This window comes from Neopelma chrysocephalum, unplaced genomic scaffold, assembly GCF_003984885.1.
Source record: "Neopelma chrysocephalum unplaced genomic scaffold, ASM398488v2 Primary Assembly neopelma1_26, whole genome shotgun sequence".
NCBI lineage: Eukaryota > Metazoa > Chordata > Aves > Passeriformes > Pipridae > Neopelma > Neopelma chrysocephalum.
Window position 1 is genome coordinate 22,888,430 of NW_020897695.1, and position 17,095 is coordinate 22,905,524.

A 17,095-nucleotide genomic window follows, 5' to 3' on the forward strand; every position below is an offset into this window, starting at 1 on the left:
AGCAAGTGTGCTGGTGAGTCTGGTTTTTCAGGATGGTTTCATTGTTCACTGTGAAGGGAAAGGCACTTCAACCTGTGCAACTCATCTGCACCTTGGTTAATGTTGCCACACTTGTTGCTACAAAATCTCTGGCATTTTCACTTAAATTCATTACCAGTAAGCAAGGCTCAGCACATCTGTCACCAGAAACAGAGCTGCCTTTCCTACTAGAAACAAAACTTTGACTCACATGCATCCTCTGGTGGGATAAGTTTCTAATATGGTCTTAGTAACCTTCTAAGCATTCTCAATGTTTTTATTCCTGTTTTTCACTTTTTTGTGGCTTGTCTAGGTTCTGTTCTTTAGGTAAAAAAGCTTTGCTGTCTGTGAGGATTCATGCACAATAAGAGATCCTGGAATCTCCAGCATGAGCTCTGATTTGCTCTGAGCCCTCTCGTTTTTCTAGTCATGCACATGTGAATACTGAAATCTGAGCTGTCAGGTCAGGCAGTGTCGAGCTGCAGAAGATAACAGTGAGAAGATACTTTATCTAGAAAGAGTGAGATGTAAGGAGAACACAATGGGGTTGTGAGGCAGAGGTGGTGCTCAGTGGTCCTGTTTGTGTGTGCTCTGCCTTGATCAGAGGGCTCTCCTATGACTGTGGGCTAATAACCCATGTGATATGATCTATTCAGGCATGTGCACACCGCTGGAAAAACATCTACTATGAGACAGAGTACATCTTGCCCCATGGTTTCTGCAACATCATTCCTCCCAACTTGCAGTCCAATGGGAGAAAGCTCTTGCCCTGCTATGAAGGTAAGGATTGTGGGGCCGGGAGTGGGGCTTACCTTCCTTGCTACACTAACTGCTACAGTAACTCACTACTATTGATATTTTTCTTTTTTTTTGATAATGTGTGGCTGCTCAGTGGCAGTTGGGTTTTGGATGAAGTTGGGACAGTAGCACAATGACTGAACGGACCCTGTGAGTGATAAAGGGCATGGTTGCACTTTACTGGAGGAATAATATGTTTCTGAACTGTGTTTTTGAGACAGCAGCTCTCTCCTAACGTAAATAATGAGAAGATATTGATCTGAGCTTGGCCTCTAATGCTTCACTGTGGCACAGAGTAAAAATTCTGAATTACATTGCAATTGCAAACCAATTTACCTATCATATGGAAACACTTTAATTTTTGCATTGTGATTTGTCAGGGGATTAGGAGGCGGGGCAGGGGGAAGGCTTGCTTTGCTCACTTTGCGATACTTCTGCAACAGTTTATACTAAATCGCTGCTGTGTTTTGGGTGCTATAAGGTCCCTGTTTGGATCCTCCAAAGATCTGGGTGTGAGATAGATGCAGAGGGAGGGCTCCAGCTCTGAGCCATGGCTGCGCCTCTTGGTTCTGCTCCAAATCCCATGTGGCAGCATTTTAATTTCCCCCTCTCTGGTGCATGTGAGACTCTTGTATTGTGTTTCCTTTTTTAAAGACTTCAGGAGGCAGTGTCTTCTTGGCCAAGAGCAATTAACAAAACTAGAGGCATGAGTGTATTGTTAGGTAGAAGATAAGCTATCTACTAAGATTTCTTGGCCTTGAGAGAGACATTTTGGGGAAAGCACCCACTTGTTTTCTCCTTTCTGTCCTGGGCATCATCTTTTACTTCTTGACTGTAGCAGCTTGAGGAAGCATGGGTGTTTGGAGGACAAGATGTTCTTCTTGTGGACAAGAACTCTGGTTTTATTTACTTATTTGCTTTTATCCATTTGCCCTCCTGTCCAAAGTTGGCAGCAGCCAGCAGCACGCTTGCTGCTGACATTAATATGTGGGAGAGGGATAAGGCAGAGGATGTCCTGGAAAGTTTCTCTGCTGCTGACGAGTCGCCATGTCCTAGCTGGGTGGCCTGTGAAGCCAGCTCTGTGACAGAACTCTGTCCTCTTCATGCCCACTCTTTCTTCTCAGGTGGCTCCTTACCTCCCTCTGGGCTTTGCAAACCCACACACCTTCTGAAGATGGCATGCACTTGTGCATTGAGCATTTCCCACCCCTGAAATTGGTCATTATTTGATATATGAGAAGTTTTGAGGGTCTTCACCCAGCCGTGCCAACTGCTGGGCAGCAGAGTACAAATAAGCTTTATAAACCTTTCTGTTGTGAGCACTGTATTTGTACTTCCCTGTCCCCCTGCCCTCCTTGTTACTGTCAGCAAAATCAGGATAAGACCTCACACTGAAGTCATACACTGCAAATCATCCAATATTAACTTTATGGTCCATATACACACATGAGGATGCTGCTGGGGCTCCCTCCGAGGCTTTGTCACTGCTCCTGCACTGCCTTAAACTTGTCTTTCCTGGAGCTGTGGTAGGGAGGTGGTTTCTGGAAGAGTCAAATGGCTTGTGTTTATCTGTGTGTCATGTCTTTGGAGTAAAACTGCTGTTAATCAGACAGGATATTTGCCAGGAATTGCTAGAAAATAGAAATGTGTGGGCCTAGTATGTGCAGAGCAGCCAGTGGAAAGTTGGCAGGGTTGGTGCAGTAAGATGCTGGCTTAATTTCACTGCATGCTAAAGTGAAAATTGAAAGTTTGGGAGTGATTTCCACCCACCTCCTTCACCCCATCAGACATGAAATCACAGTGTCATGAGGGTTGTCTGCATTTGTTTCCTCCTGAATCTTTAAATTTCTATAAAACAAGCTCAAAGAGAGAGATAACTGTGGTATGTCACACAGAAGAGTTCATTGTTTAAGGTTTGCTGTGAAATAAGTTTGCAGTCATCCTTGTAATTTTTTTCCTTCATTTCCTGGAAGGAGCAGAAGAAATTTTTGTCCACTGACACTAAGGAACAGCCCAAAGCATCAAGTTTGAAGTGCTTCTACACTGAGAGCCTCTGCAGCCATTGCTGGGAGGCTACCAGAGCCATGGCTGCAAACCCTGCGCTGGGACACATGCCTTTGCTTGATGAGATTCCAGTGTCTTGCCATGTGCAAATAGGTGTAGACTGTAGCATGCTCACTTCCAGAAGCCCTGTTGTTAGTGCTGCTAAGGCAATAAACCTGAACTGGCAGAGGGTACAGGCCAGCTGGGTGCACATCAGTCTCCATCCATGGAGTAAATGGAAATTATCTAACTAGATGGTAGTGGTGCAACAGCATAGTAGTCTCAGTCCATCTTATTCTTGTCTGGTTTCCCTGAAAGGATTGACAGAAGTCTGGAAGCAATTTAGAAAAAAATGAGATCAACAGCAAGCCTAATAGTTAAATGCAATCTCTCTCAGTAGGAACTAATCTGGTTTAGATGAGCTGGATGTCCTTTGTGGTATAGCTGACATGTGGAGCCGCAGTTTTCCAGTCAATGCTTTCAGTTGGTTATTTTTCCCATAGTTTTAATGGCTTTCCAAAAAAGGAAGCTGCCTCTTCATTCCCCCAATGCATTCAGTTTGCAAAGAAGGGTGACTGTGTGTACTGTGAGAGACAGTCCAGCTAATGGGGAGAGCTGGAGTGCTTTCCTCCTCCTCTATGGTAAGAATTAGTGGTGGCAGTGGGGAAGTCTGATGGTCTCTTTGGTTAGTAAATAAGGGCAACAGCACATGCTCACATGCCTTGCTTCCAAAGGGATAAGTTTTCCCACAGAGTCCAAACCACTTTTGGTTTTCTAGGAACCATCAAAACATCCCTGCTTTGTGGTGGAAATTCAGTATCACAATGCTACATCAGACAGGTTATTACTGTTTCTTCGTAGAGTAGTGAAACACTAAGACAGGAGTGAAAAAGCTTTCAGTGCAAATGATAGTTTACATCTGTGAAGATGGTAGATACAAGATTTTATTGCACTCTGGAGCTTAACCTATATTATGGCATCGAAGTCTTAGAGACTCACAAAGAGGTTTGTTCAGAGAAGTTGACAAGCATTGGCCTTCAGATTAAACAAGACACATCAAAGCTTATTCCTTTTATTTATGCATTGTTTTATCCAATTACTCCTTCCTCAGCCTCACTTCTCTTGTAACTTGAGATCATCCTGGCTACAAACCACTACCATCTTCTTCTCTTCATGGCACATCTTCAAAGTTGCACAGGCAGCAACCTCCTCCAAACTTACTGCTTTGCTATCAGCTGTTGCTGCAGTGGTTTAGTGGCTTGCAGTCTCTGTAATCAGTGGTGCACAGCAGTTTGCAGCAGGCAAGAAAGAACAATAAAGAAGTATAGAAAAAAAATCTGTCCGCGACAGCAGTTATTGCCTGGGGCTACCTGGACAATAATGAATCTAAACCTCATGCAAATGTTGCTGTTCAGGTGTGCAAAAGCTGTGAGCTGATACAATAACTGCACAATTTCCATCTAGTTGATTGCTTCACTTCATGGATTGTTGGATGGATGGCTGTGTCATACGAGTGACAGGTATCAGTACCATGCACTGAAGTGGAGGAGAGGTAGAAGCAATCTTGGTTTTCATCCCTTTTGGGCTTATCCATTGCTTGTGAGAGGCAGACTGGCCCTCAGGAGGAGACAGAAGTCAGTGATGCTGAGACATGACTGTCCGAGATGGATGTCTACTCTTGACTGTGACCATGGGTGCATGGGTGGAAAGCAACCCTGCTTGAGTGTGGAGGCAGGCATATACCACTGCAGATGGGAGTTAGGTGGGCTGACAAGGAGCAGTGGTTTTGTGCTGAAAGGGTTAGGCTGGAATCCAGGAGCCCGGTGTCTGTCCATACTGGGCTGCTGGCTCCCTGTGGAGGACTGCATCTGTCTTGATCCCCCCCTCAAAATGTGGTCCTGATCTTGTCTCTGTGTCAGTAGAGGTTTAAATTCTCAAACAGCCCCGATGTCTGAGGCGTTTGGGACTCTGTGCTTCCATTTCCACTTGTAAAATGTCACTGTCCTTGGTAGTGAAGACTGAAGCAAAGAAGGCCTGAGTAATGGAAGAAAGCAAATGTCACCCCCCAGTCTTCCAAACAGGCAGCCAAGAAGGCATTCAATATTTCAGCCTTCTCTGCAACCTCTGTTACAAGGGTCCCTCTTTTCATACAGTAGTAGGCTCACATTTTCCTTAGTATCCTTTTGTTGTTGATGTGTTTGAAGAAGCCTTTCTTGTTATCTTTGACATTCTTCATCAGATTTAATTCCCAATGGACCTTGGCCTGCCTCATTGCATTTCTATGTAGGAGTGGGAATCCTGCTGTAGCAAAGGCAGGGCCTTTAGGACATGCATAGAATTATTTTTCAGGAAATCCTGGAGGAATAAAGCTCCTCTCCTCGGCTTTCTGAATTAAAAAAATGTTCACATCAATAAAAAAATATTTTTCCCCAGGCAAGGACTGCCTAGCTCTATGAGAGACTGTATATGGAGAGCTAGCTATTCAAAGCCCTAGCAGTTTCTGAATAGCTATGGGCAAATATGGGCTTCAATTCTAAGTGGAATTGTTATTGTGCATTCCCGCCCTGAAACCCAGCTGTGTTCTGGCCTTCCTGGTCTGCTGAGACAGACATCTGCTTTGGCAGGACCCTGCCTTGGCCAAGGGCATTAGGCATTTGGATTGTAATTTGTGGATCAAATCTCTGTTCTGCATGGTCTCTCCAACTGAACCTCACCCTGTGCAACTGGTATGACCTCAGCAAATTTCTGAAAATCTGAACATATGTTATTAGGAAGAGACTATATATAATATAAAAGGGAGAATGGGGGTGTGTGTATGTATGTCTACATACAATGTTTTGAAAAAATTCTCTAAGAACATAGCAGTTCTTAGAATTAATTCCTTTTGATCTTCAGTAAGATAAAATTCAACTCAAAGGAACTTACTTGATTCCAAAGAGGCAATTTGCTTATTGATTTAATTAAAATTTTTATCATTTAGCAGTGAGTTTTAATGGGACTTTTAAAATAAAAAATATTAAAAAGTTTCACAATTATCACATTATATGGTAATTTTTTTTTTTGGATGATTGTAATACACAGGAAGTGGTAATATTATGGTAGATATTGGAAAATAATGCTCTGGAAAAAAACTCCAAAGGTTCTAATCTGACTCTAAGTTTCAAATGCTCCTAAGCTGAAAATGTTTGGATTAAGGCAGGGCAAAAAGTGATTTTCTTTTTTTTCCTCTTTTCTCCTCCTCCTTGCCCTGAATTTAATGTATTTCTGAAAATAATATTTTTCTCTTCATCAAAAAGGTAAAAACCTTCCTCAGATTTGACAGGGCAAACAATTGCTACATAAAATAGAGAAACAAAACCTATAGGATGCTGGTGGATTCCCTGTGAACTGGGAGCTTTGAGCAAGTGGCCATGAAAAGTAGCAGATCTGAGCATCCAGCAAATGAGACTGTTGTTTGACCATGTAGAAGCACAATACCCTTTCCTCACTCACTGTCTTCTTCCTGGGGCTGGTGTCCTGAAACACTCCTCCACCAGAAATGTTTCTTGGGGCTTTGGTGGCTGTCATTGCGGGGGAAGATCACTTTATTTCTCTAAGGTAGTAATGAACCTGAGGGTTAAACTTCCTAGTGCAGGGTCAGTGGCACATAGACATGCGTATCACCTTTTGCTACCCCCTTTCCAGCTGGCAGATCTGTCTGCCACAGATGGAAGCCTCTTCTGATACACCTTTACTGGGGCGATGCTGCTGCTGTTATTGTGCTGCTGTGAAACTGCCTGTTTAGCATCTCCCTAGGCAGCACTCAGGCTATCTCTCCAGTTGGCCCCTTGCTTTGCCTGCCGATGTGGGTGAGTGTGCCGCATGGTGCATGTTGGTGGCAGATCCATAATAAAACCTGGGAGCCCTGCATGCTGGTGTCTCTCCAGGCTGTGTGTGTAGTGAGGCAGATGGCTCAGGTGGAGAGTGTGTGCTGTGCCAGGGATGACCACAGTTTGTTTTCTTCCCTTCTCCCATCCAGAGTACAAGAAGAAATATGGGGAGGAGCACGGTTCATGCCAGGCAGGGATCGCAGGCTTCTTCACCGAGGTGAGCAGAGGTGCATGCATGGAAGGGTCGGGGTTGGTGAGCAGCTCTCCCACTGCATGCCCCAGGGGAGACCCCTAAGCATGGCTTGGACAGCGGGCTGAGTGCTGAGCATGGTCCCTTCCTGCCACCAAACACCCTCCTGCCTTGTCTGGCTTCCCAGGCATCTACATCTTGCCCAGTGGCTCATACATTACGTGTATGTCTCTCAAGGCCTGTGGACAAGAATGAATTAATTGACTCTGGGAGATGTTCTCAGGGAATGTTCTTATTGTGTACATCCCAAAACTTGCATAGAGCTGTTTCTGTGTCTATTGTTAACTCTTTACTGTTAAGTGATGATGTACAACAGTCTTCCCTGAATCATTTTGTTTATGTACGTGTGGGTAAATGTGTATGCGTGGGTAAATGGTATGTGTACGTGTGGGTAAATATAATGTGCATACATACAGAAGATAAACACTTTTTTTTCAGTTCTACTACAGTTCCTTGTTGCAAAAAGGTGGAGAAAAACCAGCACGGTCATAAATATGGTCCAGAGCTCTTCTAAATACCTGACCATATTCTTTCCTGGACAGAAGTCTATCAGCCATGTTTATTTATGTCAAGGATGAACTTGTTCCCTTATGTATGCATAATGTTTTTGGTCGATGTTTCAGGATTACAATCTTTTTGCTTTTTTTGGTTTTTGTTTTTGTTTGGGTTTTTTTAGATTTTTTTTAAGAACCTACACTCACTCCTAATTATATATGTACTGATTTGTGGAATGTATTGTCCAGGCTGATACAGAATAAAGGTCTTCTCTCTCAGAAATCTCCTTCTGCCATTTCAGTAAACTGGAATGGCAGGCAATGTTGCCACAGGGGCACTATCTGGTAATTGGATGTTCAGCTAGCAGCAGCTGTTTCCTGGCTTGTCTGCTCTCTCCATCCTGTTTCTGTTCCCATGCTTAAATCCTCCTTTGCTACCCTGGTTCAAAAGATATCTTTGAACTTTTATTGCTTCAGCCTGATGGCGGCAGGAAATGCAGATAAATGGCTTTTTGGGTCAAACAGCCAATCCCTTGCCATATATTCAGCACTGTGGATGGTAGTTGTTCCCATCAGTAAACAATCCCTTGACCTCACAGGCATGGCCCCTTACAAGGAAAAAGCTATTTCAAAGCACATCCTGCTCTTTAGTTGGGTTTGCAGTCCTATCCCTCTAGGAGAATCCCTTGTTTAACATTTCCCCCCTAGCTAGAACTGGTTACCCGAAGGGGACGTGGATGTGGTAGCATTTTCCCACAAGGATGGAGTCCACCCATGGCTTTACATTGAATGGAGATGTGAGGCAAAGCAGCTGTCCACGTGTCTTTGGGGATGGAGAACTTACCTAGGCTTAATGCTCCTCAGGCTTAATTTGGTCTCTTGTTGGAGGTATTTAAAACCACACGCAGGAATAAAGTTTCCCTGAAAGGATACTGGATGCTTTGGGGCAACATGTTCTGAATCTCTCTTATGTGCAAATGTACCTTAGCTTTTGATTCATGTTGGATCAAACTTTGCCTGATTTCTAGTCTTTTAAAATGATAAATCATGCTGGTTGTCTGTAATGAACTCAAGCCATTTTATGGTTCTGTGATTCTATAGCCAGGTTGTCTCTCGAAGACCAGAGCGTAGGCAAAATGTTCCAACTATGACATAATGTACGCCCTGCTTGTTGAGCACATGGCATCTCTTTAGCTTCATAGTTGTAAAACCAAAATCAAAAGCCAGCATCGGAGCATGATCTGTAGCTGAGTGATGCGTGTGGATGGGCTGGAGTGCTTCTGTCTCTGGGTCTTCTGAAGGATGTTTTGAAAAGGCAGCAGATGGAGAGATTTTTGGGAGACCTTTGTTAGCAGGGATAAGTTTGATGGTTAGTAAAACTGAGGAGGGTCTTCTGTTGCAGCAGAACAGCTGAGCAGAAGTGGACCATAAAAGGGCAATGTGTCTCTAGGGTGTATGCAGTGACCTCCATTTTTGGGAAGAAAGAATCTCTACACAGAATGAAGATTGTTATAGATGGACTTCTAATTGGTGTTTTAAGTAAATATCTTGTCCCTTCTCCATTAATGTGTAAAGCATGAATTTCTGTCCAGTTTTGGTTGTTATTTTTTCCTCCCATCCTTTCCCCCACACATTTCCATTTTTCTTGTTTTAGGAGCTGGTCATCATGGGGGCACCAGGATCGTATTATTGGACAGGAACTGTCAAAGTACTGAATCTCACTGACAACACATATTACAAGCTGAATGATGATGCCGTGATAGCCAGGCGGTACACATACCTTGGTAAGCAGCTCTCAGGTGCTCACTGAGAGAAGAAGATAGTCCAACAACATATTTCAAGGCTTTGATGCTATGAAGTTGATACTGATTTTTTAATGGTGATGTAGAGTATTTTTATGAAAAGTGTGAAAGGAAGAACATCTGAATTAAAGTGTTACTTGTATGGAAAGAAATATAAGCAAAGAAGCCTATGGAATATTACATTTTTCTTTCCTTGTTTAAAAAAAAAAACAGTTTTGCTGTAGCTTTTTGACTGATATAGAAAAGGCTTTTGAACTCAACAGCACACAGGATTGTAGTGGGCTTCTTAACATTCCTGCCTTTACCCTGTGACAGGCAAATTATGTGTCATTAGTTAAACTGCGTGTCTGCTTACACGTGCCTTTGAAATGGATACAACTAATTACAGAATGTGTATTCCAGATACAAATTTATTTCAACAAAAATAACACTAAATGTGTCATTGTCAACAAAACGAAGTTGTGAAAGGTTTGGCTATAGGTACATTGTTAACTCAATTGGTTTTAGTTGCTCTAAAACCAGATAATGTCCCTAAGATACTTAATTTAACGGTTTCTGCCTAATCTGCAGTGCCTAAGACTGTTGAGACTTAGAAGGCATTTCAAACAGTGATACTGTTTGATACTGTTTGACTAAAGTCTAGCACTGACCTCCCATTTTTCCCTTAACCTTTAGTCTTTAAAAAATACCTCTTGGAAGGTACTACTAATGAAGGGTGTCTGTTTACCTATTTGCAGACATAAATAGATTTTGCCACTGATAGACAAGAGCATCACAATTTATGGCAGAAGAGCAAGGCAAATACAAGAGACCCTTAGAAGGAAAGCTACTCTACTCATCTTTATATGTTATGCTATTATGTATTTTTTTAATATGTCAAATAAAGCTGAATCTTTGATCTTCTTTCAAATACATTCTTTTTTCTTTGATCTCCCATTTTTCTTCTTGCCTAGACAAAAATCTTTTAAAGCCATTAACTTTGCTGGCCTCTTTGCCTCCTGTCCTCTGCTCTCCCCCCTATCAAAAAGGAGCATAATTTTCCAAGCCTTCCTGGGCAGTGATTTTAGGCAAAGGAGGACACTTCTCTCTGGTCCTTGTGGGACTGTTGCTCTTTGACATGATATTTTCCCTGCGGTGATGTGGTCTCCTTTCTCTGTGTGTGCTTGTTCCTGTTTTACTGCTTCCCTCTCTTGACTCGCCGTTGGCAAACTGGTCCCACTACCAGCTCTGCATGTCCTTTGCTCATCTTCACACACACGGCTTTCTTCTCAGCTTTTGCAAGAGCACTGGAGGGTGTACTGTCTCTTCCCATCCCCATGAGCTTTTGAGCAAAGTATTGGTGCATCCTGAGCAGAATAGTTGTTGAACACTATGCACAGCCCGATGAGCATGATCCAGCTGGCTGACCTGTTTCTCTGGCTCTTTCCTTTCATGGTTATTTATTAATTTTTTTATTTCCTCTCCCACTCAGGATATGCGGTGACAGCAGGTCATTTCTCTCAGCCGACTACCACTGACATTGTAGGAGGAGCTCCCCAGGATGGAGGCATTGGAAAGGTGTGTCTCTTTATCAAACATTAATGTGGTCAGATTCAACAGGGCAAAAACCATAATACTGATGCAGTTTCAATATGTATGAGAAGCCAAGCTTTTTGTCTACATAGTAATTTTGAAGCACTCAGCAGGGGAGAGGTGAGGTAGTTTGATGAAGTCCTGAAATTTTCTTTACCTGTCCCTCCTGGTGCCTCAAATCCCTCACCCCTCTCTCCTCTCTTTCCCACCCAATGCTTACAATACCCATTTTAGTGAGACACAGACAATTTTTTTTCACTTTTGTTTAGGATTTGTGACATTTAGGGTATTACTTGAAGCTTTCCTAGAAATGAAAAAACTTAGAAAAGAGAGTTTGTCTTCTGCTTGTTTTCTTCATACATTTGACTGTTTCAGTATTTACTTCAAGGTAACATCTAATAGCATGAAAAGGTGCTTATTAGGTACTTATTTGATGTCATTTTTAAAACTTCGTAATACACTGAGGTTTCGTGGATTAGAATCTAGGTTTTTGCCAGCTGTACTTAGAAATCTTGGAGATAGTCTCTTTAGAAGGAAAGAAACAAAAAAGGTTTTCCTGTAGGCATATATATGTTCAATGTCCCAAAGATGAAAGCAAGCGTAGGGCTAGTTGGAAGTGGCTGGTGAGTTAGGCATGCCTGGTGTCCCTATGCTGAGCTGCTATTGGGGAAACTGGGTGAGAGTGAGCACTGCGACCCCTTAAACTCTTCTAAACCAAAGGTGGAAAAGTGGGAGTGAGGAGAGGGAGGGAAGAGATGTAAAGGATCTGCTTTTTTCCCCTCTTTGTTCAAAATCCAATCCTTTCGGGACCTGCTGCCACCATTTGCTTGAGCAGAGATGTCCTGTAGCCCCCTTCCATCTTCCTCCCTCTGGCTCTCCTGCTCTGTAGTCACATGAGTTGTACCTGAATCATAACAAGGAGCTAGAGGTCTTCAGTACCATCTTCAATACCAGGAACAATATTCTGTTTAGGCAGATTATTTTTCATGGTAACCATATCCTGGGGGTAGCAGTGCGAGTGGGGAAAATGGGATAAAATTAGAGGATGAACTTGGTACGTATACCTGATCTGGCGTGACTAGGACATACAGGATATAGCAGCATTGCAGTTGCTACTGAGAGGACGTGCATGAGAAAGACATAGTTTCCTTATCCCAGGTGTTCTGTTATGGCTGCTGCAATGCACCTTCCTTCCAACCTCTTTTCTTTGTGGAACAAATTTAATTTCTTTATTAGGAGAGAGGAAAAAAACCCCAGCTGCTAACATGAGATCCATAAGAAAGCAACTGGCCTTACAGTTTACAGACTACTGCTCTAGTTGCAAAAGCTCACGTTATTCTCCCTCAGCATAGGATGTAGGTAGCAGGAACAAATGGCAAAGTGGCAGTAAGCAGTGCTGAGTACAGAACATTACAATGAGGAGTCCTGTTGGGCTTTCCACACCCTCTAAAAAGCTAATCCTTTCCACTTCCTTGATAGAAAGTGATTAGCATCGTTACACTTTTTCACTGAAAGTAGAGCCAGGATTCTTAATGAGACTTCGTCATTTCTCTGAAGTCACCAAAAGCATCATTATTAAGACTGGGTTTGGAGTTGTGACAGTTGGTAATGTACTGTCACTGCTAAACTTGCCACTGCAAATGCTAGGAGTTGCTTATATATAGAGTGATTGTCCAGTAAATCTGTGCTGTGTTCTTTGCTGGAAACAGCTTTGAACTCTATCTCGCCACCTATTAGTAACTCACCACATGTTCAACAATGTCAGGTGCTTGGCTCCACCATGTAGCCTTGGAAGTAAGGGATCCTCTGTCCTGCAAACTCTGCGAGCACCTGCTTGGAGGGAACCTGTCAAATGCTGAAGGAATCTCAAAGGTTGATTTAGCCATCCTTTATGTTGAAGGGAATCCCCTTCTACAAGCCATGCATTTTACATCCTAAATTTTGGTACAAGATCTGTTCTTGAGCTTGTATTAACACTTTCATCCCCAAGGGTTCCTGATAAAACAGTTTCTCTTGTGGAAGCGAGGAATGAGCAGGCTATGTTTGAACAGTTTTCTAATTTACAGGTTGTTTCAGATTCAAGCAGTGGAAGTGCCTTGGGTAGTCTGATTGGGATTTCTACTCTGACCTTTGCTAAAGCCTCACAAAGTTTGCAGTGCAGTAATGCAGGCACATGGCCTTGAGAAGGGAACGCTAGATAAGGGAATGGGAACAGGGTTATACCTTCTCAGTTTTTTGCTCTGCTCATTTCCAGACAGTATGCAGATGCCACTTGTTTGAGTTAGAAAGTTGCTTTGCTACGTGCTTTTAAATGCACACATGCACATACACACATACATATGAAAAAAAGTAGGCAACAAGATAGTATTCAAGCATTTGTTATGAGAAGAAGCCTGTGATTCATGAGCACAATGGGGAACTCTGTTTCATCTTTTAAAAGAAGACTGAAAAATAAAGTGGTCGTGAAGTTGGATCTTGGCAATAGCCATGGCCATGATCATGATTTAGATATTATTTAGAAAACACCAGTGCTGTACCATTATGTACTTCATAATTAATATTGGTTAACATTTTTCTTTTTTCACCTTTCAGGTTTATATTTTTAGAACAGACAGACGATCAGGCTCTCTAATAAAGATTTTTCAGGCTTCAGGAAAAAAGGTGAGCATTTATATATGTGTGTTTTCTGTTAAGAGGTGGTGTGGGGGGGGAGTAATGACAGAGTCATCGCAGAGCATCATTTTCATTCCAGTCCTTCGGAAGTTTTCAAGCAAATCCTATTTCTTCTTATCCTTCCAGAACAGCTGAAGCTATTGTACAGGTCAGCTGTATGCCCTTTCTTCAGTAGCAGTCAGGACTGCAGTGTCTGCTCAATGCCCATGACTGAATTAGAAGGTCTTACTTGAAAGTGTAATAGCGATTCTCTTTAATCTTATGTGACTCTGAGACGTGGGACATGGGGCTCCAGGTGAGGCTAGATGCCGAGATTTCCTCCTAGTAGATTAGTAGTTACTAATGCTGGTAACTTGGGGTTTAGTTTAATACACAAAGCCCCAACCTCTTTTTCTGTGTCTTGCTGTGACAGAATGGATACGCCAGTTATGCTGTTTTGTGGAGGAGCGGCTCCGCTGTCTCCACAGATGATGATTTCACTTTTCCCACCATGAATCAGTCCTGCATTCTGCTCTTAGGACTGCTGTCTTAAAGCTGAACTGCCCTCCCTCTCCATGAAATTTAGTGCATGCTAGTGAAATCCAGCTCCCTCAGTGTGGTGTTGTATTTGAATGGGGAACAGCTTGTGTTCTTCATCTGGGGGCTTGCTGGTGCTGTGTTGTAGGGGAAACAAAGCGGACAGTATGTCTAGCTATAGGTAACAACAAAAACTGTATTATTTGGGAATAACTCAGTGAGGAAATGATACCCCTTATCTGGGGTTGTCTGTGTTCTTCTGGAAGGAGGGGAAGTACAGAAGAAAAAGATTACTGGTGGCTTCTGGCTCTAGGAAGACCTACCACCCTTAGAAATACCCGAAGTTGGGAGTGTTATCATATTTTGTTATTTTTTCCCAGCAAGACACAGTTGCAGTCTTTAAAAACTTGCCTGGAATAGGGGAAAACTGCAAGGATGTGTAGGTGGGTGGTGTTACTTGCATTTTAGGGCCTCTCCAAAATTTTACTTTACCGCACTAGCAGAATTACAGACATCTTGAAAGGAAAAGACCTCCCAGTTCATCCAGGGCATCTGCTGTGTTTGATTGCATCCTGTTCATTTCTTTCCCTGTTGAGTTTTAAATGTCCCTAAGGATGTGCTTCTGGCTATTCCTCAGCCTAGTAAATAGAGCTATCAGGAAGTTTTGAGGTTTCAACCAAAAACTTTCCCTTTTCAATTTAATTGCTTTACTCTTATATATAACTTAACTAATCAAGTATTTACATCATTCAAGTACTTCTAGGCTGTCATCTCCTTCATCCCCATTAGCGTCATCTTCTACAAATTCTCTGAAATCCAAATGAGAATTTTATTTTAAAGAGAAAGCTGTGCTGCATCACCTTTTTTGTTGGTTGTTTGTTTGTTTTTCGTTTTTTTTGTTTGTTTGTTTGTTTGTTTGTTTTGTTTTGTTGTTTTGTTTTGTTTTGTTTTGTGGTAGAAACATAACCAGACCTGCTCAGCAATGAGCACTGCCTGGAAATGAGCTGTCACAAAATGCTACATCCTTCCCAGTGGTGAGAAATTCATTATTCTGGCATTCTTGTTAGACAGATGTTAAAAGCAGGCCAGTTTTTTCCTTCCTTTTTTATTGATAGAGGCTGAACTAGGAAATCTAATGGAGACAGGAAAAAAGAAAATGCAAGACCTTGTTACAAATGTTAAATGTGCAATCTTCAGGTTCTTACAGCACTGTGAACTCACCCATGCTGCAGACATACCATGTTGCAGTTAAGTAAATAATAGCCTTTCCCTGAAAACTGCCTGAATACATAGTGAAATGCTTTTCATAACTATTGTTCTTTTCCCATGAGAAATTTCTTTAAAAACCTTAGTGGATTAAAAAAAGAAACAAATACAAATCCCCAAGGGAACCTCTGCTACAAAATAACTGGATTCAAATGATGTTTGAGGTCTGACCTTAGACCCACACAAGCACAAAAATCTGAATTAACAAACCATAAGGCTATCCTTCACTCACCCCCGCCTGATATATTTAGCAACTTTTAAATCTTACGGACTGCATAGAATAGAGTTACTGCTGCCCATCTTCTAACATACCCAATAGCTGTGGCTCATGCATGTAAACTTAGAGATATGGAAGGCAGTAGGTCAGAGATCTGCAGTGAGGAATGTAAAAGCATTCAAGAAATGTGGTTCATTTTTTTGAACCTAAATAATGATTTCTTTAACCTCAGTGTTTCCTCTTTGATAGACAGCTCTCAATTTCAAGTAAGAAGTGGTATCTTTCCCATTTTCCTGTGGAAGCTGCTTTTAATTTTGAGACTATGGTTTGTAGTTGATTTCAAAGAGTATGCCTTGTGTTACTTGGGCAGGAGTGGATGAAATAAGGGTGAAATATCATTCTTGGTTTTGATTTCCTTCTTGCGTTTAATGTTTTTTGGAATTTGTAATGTGAATGCTGGTTGGAAGAAGGTTAGCAGTAAATGTTCACCCATATAAAAAAACATGGAATGAAATTAATGTATTTCCTAATTTTAAACACTTAAGTTTATCAAGCAATAATAAGTGGAGATTAAAAGTGGCTTAGGTTTGTTGTTTATCAGCTGAAAAGCTTTTTTGAAAGTCTTGTTTCTGTATCAACTCACCTGCCTGTACAAGAGAGGAAAGGTTATGATCAAGGCCCACAACTAGTACTCTTTGACGGTGACTGATACAAATACATACAACTAGAACAAGGAAAGATAGTCCACAATCAAGAGTCAATTTTAGATACCTGTTTTCATGGATACCCTGCCTCTTGCCTACGTTTCTTTTTTCCTTTTGTTATTTCTTTAAGGTATCCCCAGAACATCTGTGACACTGGGCGTGAATAATCACTGTCCGAGTCTGGTTTGGGAAACTCATTTCACCCCTTCCTAGTTTTAAGCATTTGACAAGAGAAAGCTAGTCTGAGAAAGCTCTTTAAGTGTCTCACTTAAGCATGACCCAGGTTATAACTTCTGTTGGTAGAACATCCAGGATGCACTGTTATAGTAAAGTGATTTAATTCCTGCCAGAATTATTCCCAAAGCTTTCTCTGTAGGAGTGCTTGTGAGTGTTAAAGCAGCAAGTCATCATGTGAAATTAAAAGAATAACCAAAATAAACAAACGCCACATCTATATGATTTCCTCCTGTGTGTGGGCAGATACTGAATGCTTTGTTGTGACTCAACTTGGTTACAGATGGGCTCTTACTTTGGCTCCTCCTTATGTGCAGTTGATCTGAATTCTGATGGGTTGTCAGACTTGCTGGTTGGAGCACCTATGTTTTCTGAGATCAGAGATGAGGGTCAAGTCACAGTCTATATCAACAGAGGAAACGTGAGTATGTACAGGAGATGACTTGGTAAGGGATGAGGGCATGGATCTCGGGCAAGGTAATGCTTATATTGTTCCAGCACTGTGTGGTGAAACTCGATGTCTCAAATAAATGGGGCTCTGAATGTCTCTAGCAGAGCATGAAGTCACAGGAAAACTCATCTGGTATGGTTTCCCAGACACCAGCCCACATTCATCATAGATCTGTGAATCTTTCGAGG

General features: G+C 42.0%; 1 protein-coding gene across 1 annotated transcript in view; it reads left to right on the forward strand.

Moving 5' to 3' along the window:
• The window catches only part of ITGA9 (integrin subunit alpha 9), a 219,326-nt gene that overhangs the window by 15,304 nt on the left and 186,927 nt on the right, over window positions 1-17,095 (forward strand). The window contains exons 4-9 of the mRNA XM_027675915.1: window positions 675-798; window positions 6,878-6,945; window positions 9,127-9,256; window positions 10,746-10,831; window positions 13,439-13,507; window positions 16,740-16,877. Of these exons, the coding sequence (XP_027531716.1) occupies window positions 675-798; window positions 6,878-6,945; window positions 9,127-9,256; window positions 10,746-10,831; window positions 13,439-13,507; window positions 16,740-16,877 (615 nt within the window). The remainder of the gene's footprint in view (window positions 1-674; window positions 799-6,877; window positions 6,946-9,126; window positions 9,257-10,745; window positions 10,832-13,438; window positions 13,508-16,739; window positions 16,878-17,095) is intronic.